The sequence below is a fragment of the Hippichthys cyanospilos genome, chromosome 20 (genome assembly GCF_059441005.1).
Source record: "Hippichthys cyanospilos isolate Australia breed blue-spotted pipefish chromosome 20, RoL_Hcya_1.0, whole genome shotgun sequence".
NCBI lineage: Eukaryota > Metazoa > Chordata > Actinopteri > Syngnathiformes > Syngnathidae > Hippichthys > Hippichthys cyanospilos.
In genome coordinates, this window is record NC_142388.1 from 2,069,567 (window position 1) to 2,092,751 (window position 23,185).

General features: G+C 41.7%; 1 protein-coding gene across 2 annotated transcripts; it reads left to right on the forward strand.

The window, feature by feature from the left end:
* The first annotated feature begins 709 nt into the window (after positions 1-709).
* ift172 (intraflagellar transport 172) lies at positions 710-21,456 on the forward strand. Of its 2 annotated transcripts, XR_015863766.1 has the most exons (50): positions 710-943; positions 1,228-1,371; positions 1,517-1,629; positions 1,701-1,740; positions 1,826-1,891; positions 1,963-2,042; positions 2,140-2,227; positions 3,007-3,221; positions 3,560-3,683; positions 3,755-3,850; positions 4,232-4,393; positions 4,485-4,538; positions 4,622-4,725; positions 5,148-5,233; positions 5,355-5,467; positions 6,056-6,223; positions 6,473-6,609; positions 6,694-6,801; positions 7,516-7,600; positions 7,685-7,777; positions 7,850-7,927; positions 7,995-8,243; positions 8,568-8,646; positions 8,708-8,828; positions 9,251-9,395; positions 11,748-11,837; positions 12,404-12,501; positions 12,735-12,870; positions 12,971-13,087; positions 13,975-14,117; positions 14,195-14,288; positions 14,354-14,418; positions 14,504-14,684; positions 15,237-15,346; positions 16,330-16,459; positions 16,531-16,629; positions 16,719-16,828; positions 17,123-17,186; positions 17,290-17,376; positions 17,447-17,563; positions 17,648-17,752; positions 17,835-17,954; positions 18,604-18,699; positions 18,778-18,837; positions 18,904-19,002; positions 19,084-19,237; positions 19,675-19,766; positions 19,888-19,989; positions 20,099-20,187; positions 20,321-21,456. XR_015863766.1 is itself a non-coding variant. In XM_088402899.1 (49 exons), the coding sequence occupies exons 1-48, from the start codon at positions 905-907 to the stop codon at positions 19,975-19,977; spliced, it is 5,244 nt and encodes a 1,747-aa protein (XP_088259025.1). In that variant the 5' UTR covers positions 710-904; the 3' UTR covers positions 19,978-19,989; positions 20,099-21,456. The 2 variants fall into 2 exon arrangements, 1 of the variants encoding a protein (XP_088259025.1); XM_088402899.1 differs by having other exon boundaries at positions 20,099-21,456.
* The last annotated feature ends 1,729 nt before the right edge of the window (positions 21,457-23,185 follow it).

The window sequence follows — 23,185 nt, forward strand, 5'->3', positions numbered from 1 at the left end:
AGACACATGTCATGGCTACCGATAACATTGCCATGGGTGTGTTGTTTTTTTTTTAGGTTCAATTCAAGCCGTGAAAATTAATTGCATACATTTTGCGGCCTGGTGTTTTGCAATTGAGAATGCAAATTACTTTGGCAATGTTATACCCCTCATCTCGGGATGTAGCTCAGAAGTAGAGTGCATCTTTAGCATGCATGATGCCCTGGGTTCAATTCCCAGCATTTCCACTTGTTATATTCTAGCAATCAATGTAGTTCCATCCCATTTATAAAAATCAACATTTTCATTCAAAACATTTCAATGTAAATTATTAAATTAAATCAAAATCCCTTCGAATGACACACTTATTTGTACTTGACTTCTGTGCTTTTCGACGCAAAACACGTTCACTTGACCCGTAACCAAGGAGATAACATTGTTTACTGCTAAACTCGGTAGATTTGCGTTCTTGTAAACGTCATCATCCAGCGACAGACTATGCGCATCCAGAACCCGGATGTTTCTTCTTGGATGCTCTAAACGGTAATGTAGTCGTTGAAATTATATTTTGTACCGAATTGGCAAGACGGCAATTGTATTTTCTGAAATGATAAAATATTCTTTGTTTAATGGTGAGCGTATCGGCGGTCCTCAGTTATCTGATGACGCTATAACCGCGCCCCCTTCTTCAAAACGTTGATGACGTCGTAAAGATGGCGACTGTTCCCATAGCAAAAGAGTGTGGACATCCGAAGCCGAAGTCAGCCATGAAGTCAGCGTCCCCTAGGACACCGAGCGACGCCCCAGCTTTCTCTTTACTCCGCAAGTTGTCGTCTTTGCAAGATGCAAGCACGAAACCCGTCCCCCAAAGCAAATAAATAAAAATATCAACGCTGTTTCTGTTTGCGACGACCGACGACCAAACATGCAGCTGAAGCATCTAAAGACGCTTTTAACACCCCAGGTAAGATGCTAATTTAGACGATGCTAAACTGTGACTTGGCGCCTTCGAAAACGCCAAACGAGATGCTAATTTGGACTTTCGTTTTAACATACGCTTTGTGAGTGGAAATTTAGTTGGCATGATGCCCAAATCTCTTGTGGTGCGTTTAAGGCCTCAAAAAAGTCTATAATAGGACTATTAGATGTCAAGTCAAAATGACTATTGTGTTGAACAAGAGGGAAACACGACCGTAGTTTCAATATTTATATAAAAATTTGGAATGACATATTGGCTCAACTCCTCAGGAGGTTTCGGCCAAAGTGACTTGCATGGCCTGGGCCCCGAATAACAGCAAATTAGCTGTTTGCACCGTGGACCGAGTGGTGCTGCTGTACGACGAGCAGGGAGAAAGAAGAGATAAATTCTCCACAAAGCCCATCGACTCTAAGGTATCTTCTATCTCCATCTTGTCTTCTCAGTTACCAATGCCACACTTCCCTTTTTAACAAAACTATGCACATACCAGCAAGTTAATTAGACGTTGCCAAACAGGTTGAATGTATGTCGAATTGCTATTGGGTGTTTTCTTGTCAGTATGGGAAGCAAAGCTACGTTGTCAACGATATGGCGTTCTCCCCCGACTCCACCAGGATCGCCATCGGCCAGTCGGACAACATCATTTACGTGTACAGGATCGGAGAAGACTGGTACCAAACATCAAGCGCACGCGTCTTACTTTCAATGTGTGAACATGACACATCTATTCTCTCTTTTGCAGGGGGGATAAAAAAACCATTTGCAACAAATTTATTCAGACAGTAAGAACTTTTTGTGTGTGTGTGTGTGTGTGTTGTTTCTTGTGAGCAAAGGGGATGTATTCATTATGCATGATGTTTTCTTCAGAGTTCTGTGACACGTCTTCTTTGGCCTGCAGAGCATGCTATCGTTTATGGGCTAATGGATGGAAAGGTAAGCGTGAGATTGCAAAGAATCAATTCGCGATGACCAATTCACTTTTAAACCTTCGTAATTCTTCGCAGGTTCGCCTAGCCAACGTTCAGACAAACAAGTCATCGCCCATCTATGGCACAGAGTCTTGTGTTGTATCGTTGGCATCCAAGTATATCTTTAATTTTTTTTTAACTTCAAAAACAATTCAGGAAAAGTCAATGTAGACATTTTTATATTTTTTGTTGCGTATTCTGAATTTTCTCCAGCGTTTCAGGGAAAGGCATCTTGTGCGGACATGCAAACGGGAATGTCGTTCGCTACTTCTTTGACGATGAAGGCTCGGGTGAATCTCAGGTTAGCGCAAAGTTTTGTGTTGATTGCGGAAAGACAAGTTTGCTACTACTTGGAAAGCTAACTACAGCGAAAACAGAAATGCGCGAATGCATGAAATAAAAGGAAAAAAAAGAAAAATATCAGAAGAAAATGTACAAATATCAAATGTAATTTGCACAAGCATTAAGAAAAACAAATTAATAAATAAAAACGTGTGGGAAGAAATGCAAAGCTGTTCATAGAAAAAATAGATAACGTAATACATTTTCAAAATATTATGACAAAAATTGGATCCAGCTCAAATAAGCAAAAACATTTAAAACAACCACAGAATGAAAATAAAAATATTAGAAAACCATGTAAAATATACGACATGTGTAAAATTTACTTAAAAGTAAAAGTAAATGATGCAATATATTACAAGAAAAAAATGGAAACCTAACATCAGAGCTACAAAATACAAGTATGCCTCCAAAATCAATCAAAATGTATGTAAAATTATGATGTACACATACAACTATCTAAAAACTTAAAATACTGTTCAATATCAACAGAAAAATATTTAAAAAAAAACTACTGAGAAAAAAATACAAGTATCTGTCGAAAACATTGATAAAAATATTTTTAAGCAGAATGTGTAAAATGCAAACACATTGGTAAACAATAAATTCAGATGGAAAATAATAAATATGCAAATATTGGGAAGATAATTGACTAAAAATACCAAAGTATCCAACAGATTACGACCTCCTCCTAGCTTTGTCAATGCCTATTTGAATTGATTTTTTTTTCCTCCAAAGGGGAAGCTTTTGACACACGTGTGCCCACCGTACGCCCTGGCGTGGGGCGCCAACAGCGTGGTGGTGGGGGGCTGCGACAAGAAAGTGGTAGCCTACAGCCGCGAGGGTCACATCCTGCAGACTTTCGACTACAGTCGCGATCGCAGCGAGAGGGAGTTCACCGTCGCCGCCAGCAGCCCCAGCGGCCAATCTGTGGTACTGGGCAGCTTTGACAGGTTGGGGGCCAATGAAAAGTTAGATTATACACCACTGTACATGGATATGGTCTAAGTGCCTCAATTTGTCATTTTTATTAGAGGACAAATCAAATATGCTTGTCAGTATTGTATTTGTCTATATGTGTTGCTCCACTGTTTGTGTTCAACTATCCGTTGAAGCTTATTTTTCGAGGAGCTCCAATCCTCTGCCAGAGTGTTTTTTGCTCTCAACTCAAAGCAAAAAAAAATGTCAGAACCACAGTAGTTGTATTGAAAGGGACCGCTGCAGCAAGTTTTCATGAAATCAAATCCATGACCTCGTCCGATCCGGACGACTTGTACAATTTCCCCTTCAGGCTGCGTGTGTTCAATTGGGCGCCTCGGAGGGGCGTGTGGGACGAGGCCAAGTCCAAAGAGATCGCCAACCTCTACACCATCACCAGCCTGGCTTGGAAGAGAGACGGATCTCGGCTTTGCGCTGTAAATACTCACTCCGTGATGTCGCGTTATGTGGGGAAACGATGAGTTGAACCTCCTTGTGGTTTTGACAGGGGACGCTGTGTGGAGGCGTGGAGCTCTTCGACTGCTGCCTCAGGAGGAGCATCTACAAGAACAAGTTTGAAATCACTTACGTGGGCCTGAGCCAGGTACCAGCAAGCATACACAACATTTCGTTTTCAATGGTTTTAGCGGCTTGATGGGAAAACAAAAAAAAAAAAAGCACCGTAGCTCACTTTATTCTCAGGATTCTGACTTTTGAAATCAGAGTTTTGACTTTAAAGTCTGAATTCAGGTTTTATTCTCAGAATGCTCACTGCAAAGTCACACATTTGACTTTAAAGTGAGAATTTTTTTTTTTACCTTCTCAGAAATGTCACTTTTTCTCACAATACTCACTTATTACTCTCGGAATTCTCACTTAATTTCCCCAAATTCTGACTTTAAAGTTCAGAGTTTTTACTTAAAATATGGCACACAGGAATTTATTTTGACCATGTGAGGTCACCATTCTTTCAACTGCTCCTCAGGTCATCGTGAGGAACCTCTCGACGGGCACGCGGGTGGTCCTCAAGTCGTACTACGGCTACGAGATCGAGGAGGTGAGGATCATGGGCAAGGATCGCTACCTGGTGGCCCACACGTCCGACACGCTCCTGCTGGGCGACATGCTGGCCAACAAGCTCAGCGAGGTGACGCGCTTGACTTTCGTACACAAGGAACAGGAGGTTTTTTTTTTTTTGTTGTGCATTTTCTAAAACGTATTTGCCTTCATTTTCTTAGGTGCCCTGGCCTGGCGGCGGTGGAAATGAGAAGTTCTTTTTTGAAAATGAGTCTGTAAGTATCTGCTGCGGACAAACACGAAAATTCAATTTGTCACACACGATCATTTCATTGCTATTTACTTTTTTTTTTTGTAGGTGTGCATGATTTTCAATGCTGGGGAGTTGAGCTTGGTGGAGTACAGTGACAACCAAGTGCTGGGCTCCGTCAGAACAGAATTTATGAACCATCACCTCATCAGGTATGAAGAATACAAAATTCTGAATTGAAAGATACGTATATTTTAATATATATGTTAGACATAAAAAAAATCACCCCAAAAGATAAGCTATTTATTTACTGGACAGACAGACGGTCTCCAATTTTTTAACTCTGTTAAACTAACGGGTTTTTTTCAGCTTAGAATATTAGGCTCACTATCATCTGCATCATCATGGCTCAGTATGTTTCACATTCAAACTAAAATTGTCTTTCCATTTGTGTACACTAGATGGTGCTGTGAAGCTGTGTTTAGAAAGGGTTACTGCACAATTTAGAATCGCTGGATTTTTTTCTTTATAATTTCTAATTCTATTCAGGACATGCAAAAATAACAGAAGATTACGTATGAAACGTTACATTCAGTAGTGTAAAATTTATATGTGACGTGTTTTGTGTGTTCAGTGTGCGCATCAATGAAAGGAAGCACAAAGGAGTTCAAGATAACAAAAAGCTTGCATACTTGGTCGACCTTAAGACCATCGCTGTTGGTAAGTTCATGTCTCGTTATCCGGTGACCCATAGTCAGCTTGAATGAAAAACCTCCGACATTGGCCGCACGTATGATAACGAACCAAGCTCCTCGTAATTGAGCTGGTCTCCTCTCCTCAGTGGACCTGGTGGCCGGCTCCAACCTGGGAACCATCAGCCATGACTTCAAGGTGGACTGGCTGGAACTGAACGAGACGGGCTGCAAGCTGCTATTTCGTGACAAAAAGCTGCGGGTGAGGGTGATGCAAGCTAAGCAGGGCCAAGTGCGGTGAATGTTGGAAGTAGCCGATTGGAATTTTTAAGTAACAAAAGATATCAGCGTATTTGTAAAATTTGTTGCCATGTCTTCTGATGACATCACCAAGAGGGAGCGTATATAGGTTAAAAAGCACTGGGCCTAAAATTGAACCCAGGGGTATACCACATGTGATTTAAAAAAAAAAAAAAAAGTATGAGTCCTATTCAACCTGATTATATACAACTGTTGCAACTGATCACGTTTGCTTGTAAATTGTAGCTATCATCTGAACATTGCTTGTTAAGGAAATTATTCTTGTCAATTGATTGTGGACAGCAGACCTACCTTAAACCTCGAGCCGTATGTTTCACTTCTTTATATCTTTTTATATTGTTTTTCGTGTTTCGCTAAAGGAATATCTAAAGTGGCTGTTACTAAATAAATTAATGATCAAAGTCATCAATTCCTAAGTGGTCAATTACGTTATAAATTAATCTATTACTTAAGGTACAAGCGTAACTACTTTATTAGCACCTTACGTCATCAATTATTGCGTAATGACGTGATGACGTTTCCTTTGCAGCTTCATCTGTACGACATCAATAGCGGCGTGAAAAGCACGCTGCTCAGCTTCTGCTCGTACGTCCAGTGGGTACCCGGCAGTGACGTGGTGGTGGCCCAGAACCGAGGGAACCTGTGCATCTGGTACAGCATCGACAGCCCTGAGAGCATCACCATGTTCCCCATTAAGGTGAGGATTGTCCAAGATTTTGGCCTGTCCACGCTTAGGAAGGCTTGTTTTTCTATCCAAAGTGTTTTATTATGCTGTATTTTATAAGACTGCCCCTTGTGGCCGTCAGCGGCAGTGAATGGTTTGATCACGATGCGCAAGATGTTAAGATCTTTGTATTCTATCTAATCAGATTTTTTTCCTGGACCTGAGCAGTTAAAATTTCCACTGTTTACCTCAAATAAAAATATTGTCTTTACTGATTTGCAGGGAGATATCAAAGATCTGGAAAGAGCTGACGGCAAGACGGACGTCCTGGTGACCGAAGGCGTCAACACGGTGACGTACACGCTGGACGAGAGCCTCATCGAGTTCGGCACGGCGGTCAACGACGGCGATTACGGAGCGTACGCTTTCCCGTCATCATCTTCGCAATATCGCGTAGGTTTTTTTTCTTGTTGAACCTTCGCTGAACTTTAAGCAATGTGCAGCGTCACGGCCTTCCTGGAGACTCTGGAGATGTCGCCGGAGACCGAGGCCATGTGGAAAACACTCCGTAATCTGGCGCTGGAAGCCCGCCAGGTGCACATTGCAGAAAGGTTTGTTAAGTACACGCACACACCACCAATTTTTGCAGGTGTGTTTATATACACTTGAGAAAATGAATACACTTGGGTGACTCATATTTCCTGGTAGCGGGAAGGTGGAAATTCCACATTTAGTCCCCACTTGAGTCAATCAACATGAAATTGGGTATATTATAACAGAAAAAGTATTTAAACACATGCCTGAAGCCAAACTTCTACATGACATCCATTGAATGAACTGACACCACTTTGGTGAGACATGAATGTCGTGATTTATGTATTTTTGCTTGGTTTTGTCACATTTAACTTGTTCACTGCCATTGGTAAACAAAAATGTCAAAAATACTTTTTTTACTGGGTTGGCAGTGAACATGTTAATTTAGAGACAATTGATTTTGAATGCATTATTACTACTGTACCTCATTTTGTTAATTGTTTGATTTTTCATTTATGGTTTTTCATCACGTTTTTGATTTGTTTTTCCTTATATACATTTTTTCATTTATTAAACTGTATGTTGTTTTGTTTTTTTCCCTCCATTTATGAATTTTTGTTTGTTTATTGATTTTTTTTTTTAACCTTTGAGTATTTTCTTTATAATAATCCTACTTTGAAGCGTATCATGACTACTCGAGCTGAGTACTTTTTTTTTCTTTCTTACTTTTCAAACTGATCTCCAACATCAGGAAAAAATGACAAATGGGTGTCAATTAACATTTGCTGCAGGTGTTTTGCCGCTTTGGGCGACGTCTCCACTCTTCGCTACCTCCACCAAACAAACCAGATCGCGGAGAAAGTTTCAAAGGAAATGGTGGGTTTCCTGCGTTTACAGACATTCACTACATACACAAAATTCTTGCCGTAGTAATGTTTCGTCATGTATATCTATGTCCAGGGCGGCGATGGAATGATGTACTATCAAGTTCAGGTGCGCATGGCCATGCTGGACAAGAACCTTGAGTTGGCTGAAATGCACTACGTGGAGCAGGTTCCTGACTTGGCCATGCTGGGGACTTTAGAACATTTATTTTGTCAGTCATGTGACACTGTTTTGTCATAGAACGCCATCGACGAGGCCATAGAGATGTACCAGGAGCTCCACATGTGGGACAAATGCATCGCGGTGGCCGAGGCCAAGGTAGGTTGGAATTTCGATCCGGCAGCTCCCGACTGAGTCCGCCTCATGTTTTGGTGACCCGACGTAGGGCCACCCGGAGCTGGACACCCTGCGTTCCAACTACTACCAGTGGCTGACTGACACGGGCCAGCACGAAAAGGCCGGCGAGGTGAAGGAAGGCGAGGGAGACTACCAGGGCGCCATCAATTTGTACCTGAAGGCGGGGCTTCCGGCCAAAGCCGCCCGGCTGGCCATGAGTCGGCCCAACATCACCAATAACAGCGACACCGTCAGCCGCATCACCGCCAGCCTCGTCAAGGCCGAGTACTACGAGCAGGTAGGCGGGGACTCTCCTTCGCTCAAAAATGTCTGAAATCTCAAATTTTAAAGGGCTTGTATCATAGAAATCCAACTTTTGGGAGCCCTTAACCCTGTAACAATGTTAATTTATTACCCTAAACACCCTTTAAGTGTTATTTTCCTTGGTTGAAGCAGAGATTGTGTTAATAGTTAAAAAAAACGTTTCGTTTGCAAAATAGTTGAATGGGCTGATTATTCAGCTATCAGAATTTTGTACAATTTAGTTCTATTAAGTGGGACGCATGACTGTTAGGATAACGAAGGGATCGTTGGAAATTCTCAAAAAAACAATGTTGTCCAGGCTGGCGACCTTTACGTGAAGACCAACCACCAGCAGAGGGCGTTGGAGTGCTATTGCAAAGGAGCCGCTTTTAGTAAAGGTACAATCAGTCGCTGTCACACACACACGCATGCCCATTGAGCTTTTTTAAAACGTTGCAGCCGTGGAGCTGGCCCGCCATTCCTTTCCCGCCGAGGTGGTGAAACTAGAGGAGGCCTGGGGGGACTACCTGGTCCAACAGAAACAGATGGACGCCGCCATCACGCATTTCATCGAGGCCGGGTAAAGAAGTCTGAAGTCGGGAGAACTTTTATGGGCAGATGGAGAGCTGGGAGGATGAGTCACTCATTAAAAAAACAAGAACACTTTAATGCCTGTATTTTGAAGTGCCGGTAGAGTTTTTGGTTGCCAAATTGTAGCAACATGAAAGGCTGAAAATATGCTGCATGGTGGGTTCGCTGTTAGCGTGTTTGTAAAACTGAGAAAAAAGCTCCAGCTCACCCATAACTGCAAATTACAACTTCTATAATAACATACATTGTTAAATTGATAACTCTAAATAAAAATTGAACACCACTAATCACAGACTGTTTAGATTCAGTAAATTGAAGGCCTTTATTATCCCTAAAAATGACATTGAATACTCGAATTTACACTTTGTACACACTTAATATTTTTCTTTCGTGGGGGTCGTCCCATGGCAGCTGCTCCATCAAGGCGGTGGAGGCGGCCATCGCCGCTCGCCAATGGAAAAAGGCTGTCCACATCCTGGTGCTCAACGAGGACCCGGCGGCCGCCACCTACTGCCTCAAGATCGCTCAGCACTATGCCTCCATGCAGGAAATGGAGGTCAGCACACTTTATGTCATCATTTTTTGGAATTTTACTCATTCACTGCCAACCTTGCTCAGACCATCCGTCAAGCTATCGCTTGAAAAAAAAAAATAAGGAAAACGTAAAAAATCCGTACCTGGGGTTGATTGTCTGGAATTCAACCTCTTAATTTTTCAGTGATTTTATTGTTTGATTTCAATATCATAGAAAGTCTTGCATTTCATTTCCAATCTATGAAAGTATTTTCTCTCACAAGATGAATAAAATAACTGCCCACTTTAACCCATTCACTGCCAGCCCATTTACAATTGATCTTTGATTTATAGAGCTGTTATTCGCTATATGTTAGTTCTTTCTAATGCATTTATTGCCATTGACAACTATAGACGTTAATGATCCATATTTACTTGACTGAGCTCAATAATTCATTGCCACCTGAGTTTAAAAGCATCTTTAATTTAAACAAATGTTAATTGCAGTGAATGCATTAGTTCAGTTAAGTAAAAATGGATTAAGGTGTATATTCGTTAACGGAGACGTTGGGTAATCTTACTAAGGAGTCGATGAAGTCAACGCTTTGGCACGCTTTTCTGTAAGATAAATATTGCATCTAAAACACTTTAGTACACTGTAATAGTCCCTCTTAACCAACTCTTTTATCGACTCAAATATTTGTTTGGTTTCTCATTACGGCCACATACTGTGGTTGGGGCTTTGCTCTACAGTAGATTATTGAAATCACCAATCAGGGAGTAATAAGTGGAGCTGCAGAGCTGAGCAATGGTGGATGCTGACACCGGCATACTAAATAAGACTGCGGTAAAAAAGAATAAATTAGAGATTTAAAATTTGAATTTGAACCAGGTATATGCTTTCAAAGTGGGATTTAGAGTGAAGGTTAAGGTATCAAAGTAAGGTTTCAAATTAGAAATAGGATTTCAGTGCAGACTTTCTTACTCGGTTTTACGTTTCTATTTGAGGTTTTAAGTTGTGTTAAGTTTCTAAACGATGGTTTTGAACTAGTTTCTGCTTTTAAATTGGGGTTTCAAGCGAGGGTCAGGGTTTCAAAGTATGCTGAAGTTGGGGTTAGTAAAATAGAAAAACTGCATAAGCCAAAAAAAAAGGCTCGGTATTTCATCACTGGAAAAAGATTTCGAAACCTCTGTTATGTAAAACTGCGGGGACCAATTCCACTAGGGGGCGATGTTGTATGAGCCAATTTTAGCCTTCATGTCTGCATCAATAAATTACATAAATATCAACGTATGGCTCCCTTTCTCAGGCATATCCATATTTGAACACCCTAATGAGATGGAAAGATTTAAAATTGATGCCGTTACACTCATTAATGGATGACATTGAATATATTTGACACATACATTGAATTACAGCCCCGCGCTTAATTTGCAAGAGTTCTTCGTAACTAAGAGTCAAAGTTGCTTACACGACAATAATTCAAACAACCGGGCGCAAGTTGCGCGTCGTGAAAGTTTGTCACAGCGGTGTGAATAATTGCTGACGGGGAGAGCGGAACAAGATGAGACGTAAAATGCATAGAGAGGAATAAAAGCGACGCAGGATGCCGCTTGTGATGAGCTCAGCTTCGGTGAGCCGCCTCTGCAAAGCTGAAAATAGTCGTCTATTTGCGTGCCTTTGCTCCGCGGGCACATTCTGGCAAAGTCATTAAGATAACAAGCTGGCTGCCGCCTGCAGGAAAGTGTGTTTCTCTGCAAACTACAACAATAAAGACCACCCAGGCGCGCGCCCGCACCTGCGGGAAACAATGACGTGACACTTTTTAACTGCCAAATGCGCATTTGCCGCATTGATTTTTTTATATCTTTCCATCACCGCTTCATTCAATGTACTGGATGCAAAAGCGGTGGTGGGCCATTTTACTTACGTCATTCCTACACCTGAAATGCTGACGTTTTATTTCTCGCTATTTTATATTCTGTCTTGCAAAAATTTGGGGAAAAGTTGAGTTGGAAGTTTGAAACGCTTAGCTTCACATTTAGAAGGTTTGCAGGAGCTTCTGGTTGATCTTAACCCTTTGCAAAAAATCATGGTGGCTTCAGTGTACATTAATGACCTTGGCTTATTTACATAGAAACAAAACTAAATTGGACCCAGGATTGACCCCTGTGGCATACCTGTGTCAAAATGTTTGAAAGTAGATTCTGTGTAATGCATTTTAACACTGAGATAATTCAACCCTGTTGGAAGTAGATTCAGTTTAAATTGATCAAATTAAGACTAGTGAATATTATGATTAAACTTTTACTGCCATGGGTGTTTATATTTGTCATTTAGAATCTAATTGTTTTATGCCACTGACGTAGAATGTATTTTGTTTGTGTTCTATAGGTAGCAGAGCAGTTGTTTATCAAAGCGGGACACATTAAGGACGCCATCGACATGTACACGGCTGCGGGGTGCTGGGAGAAAGCTCATAAGGTTTTGATTATGTTCTCAATTTTTGCCTTGTTCAGAGACAGATTTTTTCCATTTTTTTAGGGCTTAGATATTCCATACCAGGTACAATTATTTGAGCTAATTAAGTAATCCATTACTTCAGTACACTATTGCTTCAAGTAATTGATTATTTAAAAACTTAAATGCCTTAAGGGTTTGATTACTTCGGTACTTGAGCACCTAAAGTTAAGTTAAAGTAAGTGATTATTTTAGTAACTGTTTATTGAAAGTGATCAGTGACTTTAGGACTTAATTACCTAAAAGAATCACATTGGTAGTTGATTACCTTAAGTAATTGATTACTTATTTACAGAAAGCACTCAATTAATTTAGTACTTTATTGATTCGGTACCTGCCATTTTTGGACCTTCTCTCCTTTAGACAAACATCTCCAAAAATGTACAGAATTCTCAATGAATACCCCAAATTGACATTCAGTATGGACCTTAAAAAAAGAAAAAAAATGTTCTGGGAATTGAATAGGTTAAACATTAAACATCAGTGTTGGTAATAAAGATGTTTTGTTTTGTTTTTTTGGCATGTAACAGTTGGCACTGAAGTGCATGAGCACAGAGGAAGTCACCGAACTTTACGTGAAGCGAGCTCAGGAGATGGAGCGCGACGGCAAATTTAAGGAGGCTGAGAGGTAAAAGTGGTATTTGTTTTTTTTTTTACATGTTTACCAGTTTTAAATCTTTTTACTTTTAAAGCTTTAAAATTTGTCTTGTTCTATTTTATCTAATGAATAAAATCAGCCCCATGAAGCCAGTTTCAGCAACATGAAATTTAATAGACATATGCCACCATGAGAAGACCTACAAAAAAAGTCTCAAGAATCCAAACCCCTCAAATCTATTTCCAAATGCTGTCTTCCGTCAGGTTGTTTTCCACCGTGAACCTGACGGACATGGCCATTACCATGTACAAGAAGAAGCAGATGTTCAACGAGGTGGTCCGCCTGGTGGCCAAACATCACCCCGACCTTCTGACCGAGACCCACCTCCACTTGGCCAAGGTAAGCTTCGCAAAGTATTCGGATTTCAGGTGTCTCATTTATTTCTGCAAAAAAAAGAAAAATTGCAACAGTTGTTGGTGAGCCGTTTTCCGTGTTGCAGGAGCTGGAAGCCGAGGCCAAGTTCTCTGAGGCGGAACATCACCTGATGGAGGCCAAAGACTGGAAGGCAGCTGTCAATATGTACCGACTTCATGACATGTGGGAGGATGCATATAGGGTATACACACACACACACACACACACACACACGTTCTCTCTCTCTCTCTCTCTCTCTCTCTCTCTCTTGCACTTCTGCTGGACGACACGCACTGTTGCCCTGTAATACAAGTGACCCAACTTACTAGTACTTTGAGATACAAGCAGTTATTTGAACTATGTATTTTTATTAATTCTCTTTGAAAAATGACTAATGTAACAACAGCATGTTACCTCGTCAGAGTAGGAATGTACTATATCTTTTTCTCTTCATATGACTGCATTATACTGCCCACTAGTGGCAAAGACATGCATACTAGATTGAGGAGCACAATGAATAGAATGTAACATGCAACTATGTTTATATTTTTACTGTTTTTATTTTATGATTTTGTCAATTACCATATTATAGAGTGTATTTTATGAAAAATAACAGTAGAAATATTTATCACAAAAGATTTGCGTTTTTTTTTTTTTTCACCACCAATGGGGAGATTTTATTGACAGTTTTTATTGAACTGTTATGAAATAAATATTGCTGAAACGAGCTTCCATCAGAAAAAATTATTGTTAAAGTTATTGTTTTTTATTACTATTATTTTTATATTTATAGTTGGCACATGTTTTTTAAAGAATCCACTGGCAGAAACGGGCTTCGGACAGTTACAAAAAATAAGTTTTTTTTTCTTTGTTTTGGTTTTAAACTGGCTGTAAATTCCCAGAGATAAAGACTTACAAAGACAAAACATGTTTGTTTTTTTTTTTGTTTGTTTTTTTTTTACCGCTGGCACGAAAGCGCTTCCGCACATTTCGATTCATTTCAACGAGAAACAATGAACATTTAAAGTCGTGTCTCAAGGCAGCGCCAGTACAGATGTAAAAAATATATTCACGTCTTTGGCGTGTCAGATTGCAAAGAGCCACGGCGGCCCCAACGCTCAGAAGCAGGTGGGCTACCTGTGGGCCAGGAGTCTGGGCGGCGAAGCGGCGGTCAAGCTCCTCACCAAGTTTGGCCTGCTGGACTACGCCATCGAGTCGGCGTCAAACAGCTTGTGAGCGACGCGCCCTTTCTTGTGAGCTCGTGGCCCGCTTGCCGAAGTAACAATTTCTCTTTCTTTTACTCTCGAAGTTTATTCGACTTTGCCTTTGATCTGGCTCGACTTTCCAGCAAGGATAAAATACCCGAGATCCACTTGAAGCACGCCATGTACCTGGAAGATGAGGTACGCGTGGAGCTAACTGACAAAAGCTCCGGCACGCTCCTAAATTTTCCCCGTTTTGCTTCCAGCACAAGTTTGCAGAGGCCGAGCTGGAGTTCATTAAAGCGGGAAAGCCCAAAGAAGCCGTGCACATGTTAGTGCGCGCGTTTCAGATGCCGCGGCGCATTCGGCGTGCAAAGATTTGCTGACGCGTGCGCTCGCTTTGGCATGGTTTGCAGGTACGCGCACAACAAAGATTGGGCTGACGCGCAGCGCGTGGCCGAAAGCCACGATCCAGACAGCGTCCCCGAGGTTCTGGTGGGACACGCCAAGTTCTGTTTCGAACAGAAAGACTACCAGAAGGCGGAAGCCCTCCTGCTTCGAGCAGAGAGATCAGACTTGGCTATCAAATTCTACAAGGTCAACTTTACTCCAATTTCAAGTGATTCTTCTTTTTTTTTAAATGCTGTAAATTTCGGACTATCACTCGCTACTTTTTTCTCGCGCTTTGCACCCTGCGGCTTAGAGTCCACTGCGGCTTATCTGCAGTTTTTGTTACTAGCCACCAGGGCGTAATCGCCACCAGGAAATGCAATCAGGCATTACAGTCAGGTTACTGTTGTGTTGATGCAGTATTCTAACAACTTTTCATCATCAAAATATGTTGGCACTGCGCTTATTTCTAAAGGTGCTGGCATGTTCAGTCTGTGATGTAGTCGTGATGTTGAGGCAGTTTGGGGAAAAATGTAAATAAAAACAAAAGTTTAATATTTCCATGCACCTTAAATATCTGATAAATATGCTGGTTGCAGCTCATAGTCCACTGGGGCCTATATATATGAAAAAATATATTTTCTGTGAATAAAAAAACATGTTGGTGGGGTTTACAAATTGGTGCTGCTTGTAGTCCATTAAATACAATATATGCTTGAAAAAAAATGCGTTTTATGTCTGTATCCTGTGTTTTCTCAGGATGCAGACATGTGGAGCGACGCCATGCGTATCTGCAAGGAGTACCTGCCCAACAAGCTCTCCATTCTTCAGGAGGAATACGAGAAAGAAGCCACCAAGAAAGGAATGAGGTGAGGGACTTAGCTCACCAACTCATATAATCAAAAGAAGGATTTTATAATTCACGCAACATAGACTAATACGCTATATATATATATATAAAAAATATTGATTGCGAGGGTCCACTCCACACATATCCAGCTAGTGACGTACATTGTAGTAAGTGCAGTCCCACCTCCTCCGCCGCCTCCTCCGGTTGCCATGGAGCTAAAACATCTCTTCTGATTAGCTTAGCATTCATCGGCTCATGGACATGAGCGTCTAATGATGCTGAGAGACGTTGGCTTGAAAAGAATTTGAGTCTCCGGGGGTGACTTGAAGGATCAGCGTCACTCACAGGAATAACTTGGCAGCTTGCCTCCCCCCCGACGACTGGTGGGAGAAGACATCAAACGTTACCCGTGGAAACCGTGCGGGAAGAAGGCCCTTTTAAGCAAGACAACGCTGAATTATTCAAGTCTGCCTTCCGCTTGCGTTCGCCTGATTTTGGTTTTTCTTGCCTGCGTTACTTTCTGCCTTATTAAAAGAAACTTTTTTTATGAAACATGAAAAACGCAAGGCAGTCAAAGTCAGATTTGGTATAAATAATTTGACGATGAATAGAACAAGATCATTTGATCTTTTATGATCGGATCAAATTATTTTTACATGCAGTTAATACTATATAGACATATAGCTGTTAATATAAAGATATTTTTCAGCTTACATGCAGTTAATACTATATAGATATATAGCTGTTAATATAAAGATAGTTTTCATGTAAAATAAATACCATTAAAAACACATTTTGCCACTTGCAGTCGACTGAAAATGACAATCGCATGTACTCAGGGCTCAGGTCACCAATCATTGCTCAGCCTGCGTCAGGTGAGCCACGATTGGTCATTACCAATCAGGTGTGACGGCATTTTCAGTCGACCGCAAGTGGCAATATGTGTTTTGAATTGGGGGGCTGACCTTCCTCAGTTAACGTTTTTAACATGGATCTGTCCAGAGGTGCTCAAGGTCTGCTGGAACAGGCTCGAGAGTGGGAGCAGTCGGGCGAGTATTCCCGAGCGGTGGAGTGTTACCTGAAGGTGAAGGACGACCCTAACGCAGCCCTGATGGAGAAGTGCTGGATCAAGGTGACCCTCTCCTCCTCTCCTCCGAAGCAATGGTTTCCTCGGATGTGATTTGATACGTTTGTTACGGCCAGGCCGCCGAGCTGTCAATCAAGTTCCTGGGCGAGGACAGGGCCGTGAAGGTGGTTCAGGTGGTGGGACCTCGCCTGGCCCAGCTCAGGAAGTACAACACTGTGGGTCAGCGCGCATCTGCATACACACACACACACACACACACCCTGATTGAAATAGATTTTTTAATTTGTTTTTTGTCACGTTATAGGCCGCCGAGCAGTACTTGCACGTGGGCCTGATCAAGGATGCCATTGATGTCCTCATGGAAGGTGAGGAGTGGAACAAAGCCAAGAGGGTGGCCAAGGAGCTGGAGCCAAGGTACGCGCTCACTCACTCACTCACTCATTCACTAATTGAGCCTGTGACTCACTACTTTACTCACTCACTCACTCACTGATGGACTGACTCACTCACTCACTAACTGACGGGCTGACAGACTCACTCACTACTTTAGTCACTCGCTCACTGACTGACTCACAAACATTCACATGCATCCACACACACACATACACTTACACGTTAGTCACCCAATCACAAACTTTCACATTCATCCGCACACTTACACCCACACACCCATTAGATTCACTCACTCGTCTCCAATGTCTCCCACAGGTACGAGAGCTACGTGGACCAAAAATACAAGGAGCACCTGAAGAATCAGGGCAAAGTAGACTCAGTAGGTCCAGTATACTGTACACCCTCTGTGACATGTTCTTTTTATACACTTTTTAATGCTAACCATGCTAACCAAAGGAGCTAACGTAGTTTTTTCCATCCAGCTGGTGGGCGTAGACGTCATGGCTGCTTTGGACATGTACGCTGAGAGAGGACAGTGGGACAAATGCCTGGACACGGCGTCCAAGCAGGTGCATAAACGAGGCAAACGCAAGCGTGCGCGCGATCACGTTGCCGACCGTCATCGCGGCGTCATTTCAGAACTTTAAGATCCTCCACAAGTACGTGGCCTTGTACGCCACGCATCTCATCAAGGAGGCTCGCCCGTTGAAGGCGCTGCAGCTCTACGTGCAGCACGGAGCGCCCCCTAACCCGCAGGTGATCAGGAGGAGCATCAGGAGGAGAGGAGACATCTCCTCTATCATCCTCCGTTTTTCTCCATCATCTTATCCATCTCCTCAGAACTTTAACATCTACAAGCGGCTGTTCCTCGACATGCTCCACCTTCCCGAGGCTCCCGACTCGTACCGCACGTGGGCCGACCTCCGCAACGTTCTGCTGCAGCTGGTAACAGTCTAACGTTGCCGTGACGATTTCATAAGAAACGAGACAAGCCATCTTTTTTTTTTTTTTTTTTTGGGGACATCAGTGCGAGAACTTGTCCAAGTCGGCGGGTGAGAACTCTCTGGCCCACGAGGACTTTGAGCAGATGCTTCTGATCTCGCACTACTACGCCACCAGAGCCGCTGTCAGTGGGCTGGAGGAGCTGGTACGTCCAACAATTTGAACAGTTCGCTGCCATTGACGGATATATACGACAAAGATTGATTTTTTTCTGGGCTGGCATCGGATGAGGTCATTCTTCTACCTCACTATATTTTGCTGGCAAATATTGAAGAATTAATATATATTACTTGCAGTAATAATAAAAAAAAAAAATGCTGCCCTAAATATTTAACTCATTCACTGCCATTGATGGCTATGGACGTCAGATTGATTTTTACTGGGCTGGCAGTCAATGAGTTAATTGATACGGTAATCCAAATTGGTACATAGATGGGATTTTTATTGTGCTAATTTATTTGATTTTAGACCTTGCAGTTGATTATAAATGTTTAAAAAAATGTAAAAAATAGGGTCAAATTTTCATCAAACTAATTCATGGCCAGCTAATTTCAGACTTTTTGAAAATGAAAAAAAAATACAATGAATAAGTCCTTGTAAGTTGAAGTTCTATGAACTTGAAGAAAAAAACTTTAAATCTTTTTATTTATAACTTATGTAATGTTAATTGTTTATTTTTGAATTTATTATTAAATTTTTCTCTTTCTATTCTTGCCTACAACTGCACAACTCCAAATTGAGGTATCAGATGCATTTTCTTTTTTGGAAAAATCAAATTTTTTTTTTTCTTCCAGATGAGCATCTCAGCCAAGCTGTCGGTGTCTCTGCTGCGCCACACCGACGTGGTCCCGGCGGACCGAGCCTTCTACGAAGCGGGCCTGGCCTGCAGGGTTGGTCCTCTTCTGCTTTTGGGATGGGGGGGGGGGTCTTTGGCCCCTCAGATATAATCGTCCCCCTCGTCCTCACAGGCGGCGGGCTGGGACAACATGGCCTTCATCTTTCTCAACCATTTTCTGGACGTGTGCGACGTGAGTGGATTTGAATCAGCTAACCGTTCCGGATTCAATCTAAAACCGTGGGTCGCTTCGCGCTAGGCTATCGCCGACGGGTCGCTGGACTCTCTTGATCCCTCGGACTTCGCCGACACCGACATCCCCTTTGAAGTTCCTCTTCCGACCAAGCCTTGTGTTTCTGTAAGTAACCTCCCCCCAACCCCCCTCAAAAATTGTGCCCCTCCCCCTTTTCCTCTAATATTGCGTGCACGCGCGATGCAGGACGGCCAGCGGGAGGAGATCCGCAACTGGGTCCTGACCATGGCCGTGAGCGGTCACCTGGAGCGGGTTCTGTCGCGAGACGAGAGGAACTCGTACGAAGCCTCGCTAGTGGACGCTAACAGCGGACTGCGCTCGCATCCTTGTCTTCTCACCGGTAAGACGCGCGCGGCAATTGATTACATTTATTGACATAAATCGATCACTTCTGGTAATTGAATATTTGGTAATCCATTTCTCTAGTATTTAATAAATGACAATCAATTTCTTAATTACATCAAGTGTTGAACCATCTGGGTGAAATTTCAGCTCCCTGGTGGCTTCTTTCAATGTCTTCCCTTTGATGTGAAATTCCTTTGATGTAAAGATCAAATGATTGGACAAAATTCTACACCAGGGTTAAATAGCATCGATTTATAAAAAAAAAAAAAAAAACCAAACAAACATGAAATTGACCATATTTGGGCACATAAGAATCCAATTGTTCCTTGGCAACAAATGACTGCTTTTCAAAACTAGCTACTGGCCAATCAAATCGAGGAATCGCCCAGCTCCTAAATTCGAATCATCTCCAAATGTTTTCCCACCTTACAGGCTATCCCGTCCTAAGAAACAAAGTGGAGTTCTCGTCGGCGGGAAAATCCGCCAACAAAGAAGACTGGAACAAATTCCTCATGGCCACCAAGGTGAGCGAGGACATTTTAAAAACGCGTTTGTCAATTCCAAATGACGATACGTCGCCTTTTCGAAAAATGACCGCACGCGTTCTTTCAATTCATGCTGCGATTGGACACGCTGCGTCTTTAGACCAGTCACAGTCCGGAGTGTCAGGACGTCCTGAAGTTCATCAGCCAATGGTGCGGCGGCCTTCCCGCATCTGGATTCTCCTTCCATTGACGCCCACAAAAGGTGCTCAAAAATGACTCGTTTATTATTGATTTCCTCTCATCTGATCGGCTTTTTATTGCTTTTGTTTTTTCCTCTAATTTCCATTGTTTTTCTTTTTTTTTTTCCTCAGGACCGTTAGCCCGGAATCGCAGCAACCTCATTTCAATTATTTTGATTCTAAAATAGGAACTGGGCTCTCAGACAATATTTATTATTCATGTTAGTACTCATGACTGTTTTTTGTAAAATTTCCTTTAAAAATGATCTGAAGCCACAATGCTTCATGTGACAATTGTGGATTTTTTTTGTTTGTTTATTTCTCAATGTTCATTTCTTCATACTATGCTTCCAGGTTAAACCCAATTCATCAAAAAAAGGCATGAAAAAGTCCTCGCTGTTTTTACGATGTTGCTTCTAGAGATCACGTAAGAGATATGAATTTATATTATTTTCCTCATGTACTCTCGGGTATGTATTTTTGTACAGGGATGTCCCGATCACAATAGTTTTGTCACCTGATTTTTGAGGAGCTGTCGATACAACGTCTCGATTTAATATTTTATTAAATTATTCTAAAACGTATCAAAATTGTCTTTTGTTATTGATCTTTTTTCTGTGTATATTTCTTGCCTTAAGAAAAATTAATTGAAATTTTGCGAACCCCGATCTTTTTTCGTGATCAAAATCTGGACATCCCTAATTACATGTACATATCGTTGTATGGCAGTGAGGCGCCGTGAATAGTTTCGACTCAGTCGCTCCGTCTGGTCGCCACGGAAACACGTTCCTCCGTGTCTCAGGGGAAGGGCTCGCGCTCCTGCTCGGGATGGCATCACCAATTTTTGGGAAATTTCAAAGTTCAAAAAAGTCTTTCCTCCGTGCGGCGCATAGAAAAACCAAAGAGTCATTACTTATTGGTGCACCAGTTTTCTTTTATTATATATACAATAAATTATAGTCATTTTTCCACACATTATCGACTTTATTGTCTGGTAAAATATCAAGGGGCAAGCTACACACACACACACACACACACACACACACACACAAAAAAACTTTATTTCACTGTTGGAGATGAATACCTTTTACAAAAAGATAATGCTGACAGAGTAGTTTAGCAATGGTTGAAAATATTACAGATATTATAAATCTTTAGAAACCCAATTGTACAATAACCTGTAATATACTAATCAATCAGTGTATTTTTTTTTCAATAAAAGTATTTTTTGAAAAAATATTTTTTTTCCCCTAAATCGTACTTGTGTTGGATGAAGACATTTTTCAAGTAAATTATCAACCTCTTAACATTAGAACATTCTTGAGCTAAGACGTTTTTTCCTTGAATGTTATGCAGTACCTTACTTGACCTCTCGAGGCACTAGTGAGCTGCTTGCATGTTCGGTATGCTATTTGGAGAACACAAAGAAAAGCATGATGTCGTCATTAAAAAAATTTTTTGAGCATATTACAGGAAAAAAATGGCACAAGCTTAAATGAGTTGGGAGATGTTTTGTTCATTTTTTTATTCTAACACTGGAATGATAATTAATATTATTTTCTTTTGTCTTAAACAGCTATTTGCTATTAGTTATTTTGTTTTTAATTTGTAACCCATTCATATACTGTACACAATTCAGTGTCAATTAAAAGAGTGGAAATATAAATAAACTACAAATGTAATCTTATTTTCCATACACAATCTAGTTTTTTTTTTGTACTTGTATTTTTTTCTTTTACTTTAAGTATGCACTCCTGCCCTCGTGCACAAAAGTTTGCACCCCCTTGAATATATGAAGTTGACCGCCCACCATTTTGAAGCAAGCTTGATCGTGCCCGTTTATGTAAACCCCGAGAGGCCTTAAATGCAACACAACGCTTCAATTTGGACTCCTGGTAGATCCTAAACGTTTGACTTGTAAAATTCAAAATCTTTACTAGCCGATACGAGCTCATCCCCTCGGTTACATCGGAGAATCGGATGGTTCCATATGTGCCGCTGTTGTCAGTAGGCCTCGCTCTTGGCATTCACCGCGTGCCTTAATTGTATGGACATTTAAATCAAGGTCCGCTGTGAACACGACGAGAGACGACCCGCTTTTCACGTGACCGCCGACTGCATCGGCTGGCCTACTTTTTCCTGCGGCCCCCCGCCTAAATCCCTTCCCCCCACCAACATGGTACACTCTGTTCAATTCCACCGCATCCTTCCTGTGTCATCCTCGCATGCATCTCCATCACCTTGACTGGTGACCTTGTGGCTGCCACACCAGCTGTGAGTTTTTGCGCAGTTTACACGCAAAAATGTTGAAGAATTACACCAAGATCATATCGGTGCTTTTTCATTTCAGCCTTTGAAATCTCATCAAAGGCAACCAAGATCTAGGGGGGGGGGGGGGGTGTTACTTTTTTTTTTTTTTAATTCCGGATTTTACTTTCAATGCAGCATTGAGCACAAATGGTGCAGGTTTTTGTGCACGGGCATCAGGTAAAAGCAGCGGAATGGCACTTTAGCCAGCACTTGGGCCCATTAAAACCTTCAGCTTCCATTATCCAGTAACCATAATGCACCTTCTTATAGAGCGCTGCATTACTGGCTCAGCTGCAGGGGTAGTGATGGGGGCGGGGGTGTAGAGGAAATCATGATGCTGGGACTTGACATCATCACCCATGTCAGATACCCCCCCCCCCCCCTTAAAAAAAGAACAAACAAAAAACGGACTACCTGCAGCATTTTTTGTGTGTAAATGGAGCTTCAGCATTACATGCTAATAACCCAGATAGCGTGCAGCAGCATCAAATGCAAAAAAAAAAAAAAAAAGAAGGGTGGGGGTCTGGGGGTGCTAGGCTGCCTTTTGTGGGGGTCGTGTGTAAACCTGACGCCCACAGAAATCATTCAAATTGAAGAAGAAAAACAACGAGTCCCGTGTGCGTTTGAATGTTAAATAGCCGTAACGGTAAATGTTAAATGGAATTCAGTAGGATGCGTGTATTTCGGACGAGGGCGTATGCGCAATCTCGCGCAAGTTGCGCATGCACAGCACAAACGCATATTGCGTCTTTTTTTAAGACTCCGCGTTGAAATTACGTCTTAAAACCGATTAATATTTCAAATGATCGGTTTAAATGTAATAAAAACATCAAGCTCAGTTAAGACAGTACCTTTCAGGGGAAATGGCGCAGTTATTTTTTTTTCTCTCTTTTTTTTTTACCGCACGGA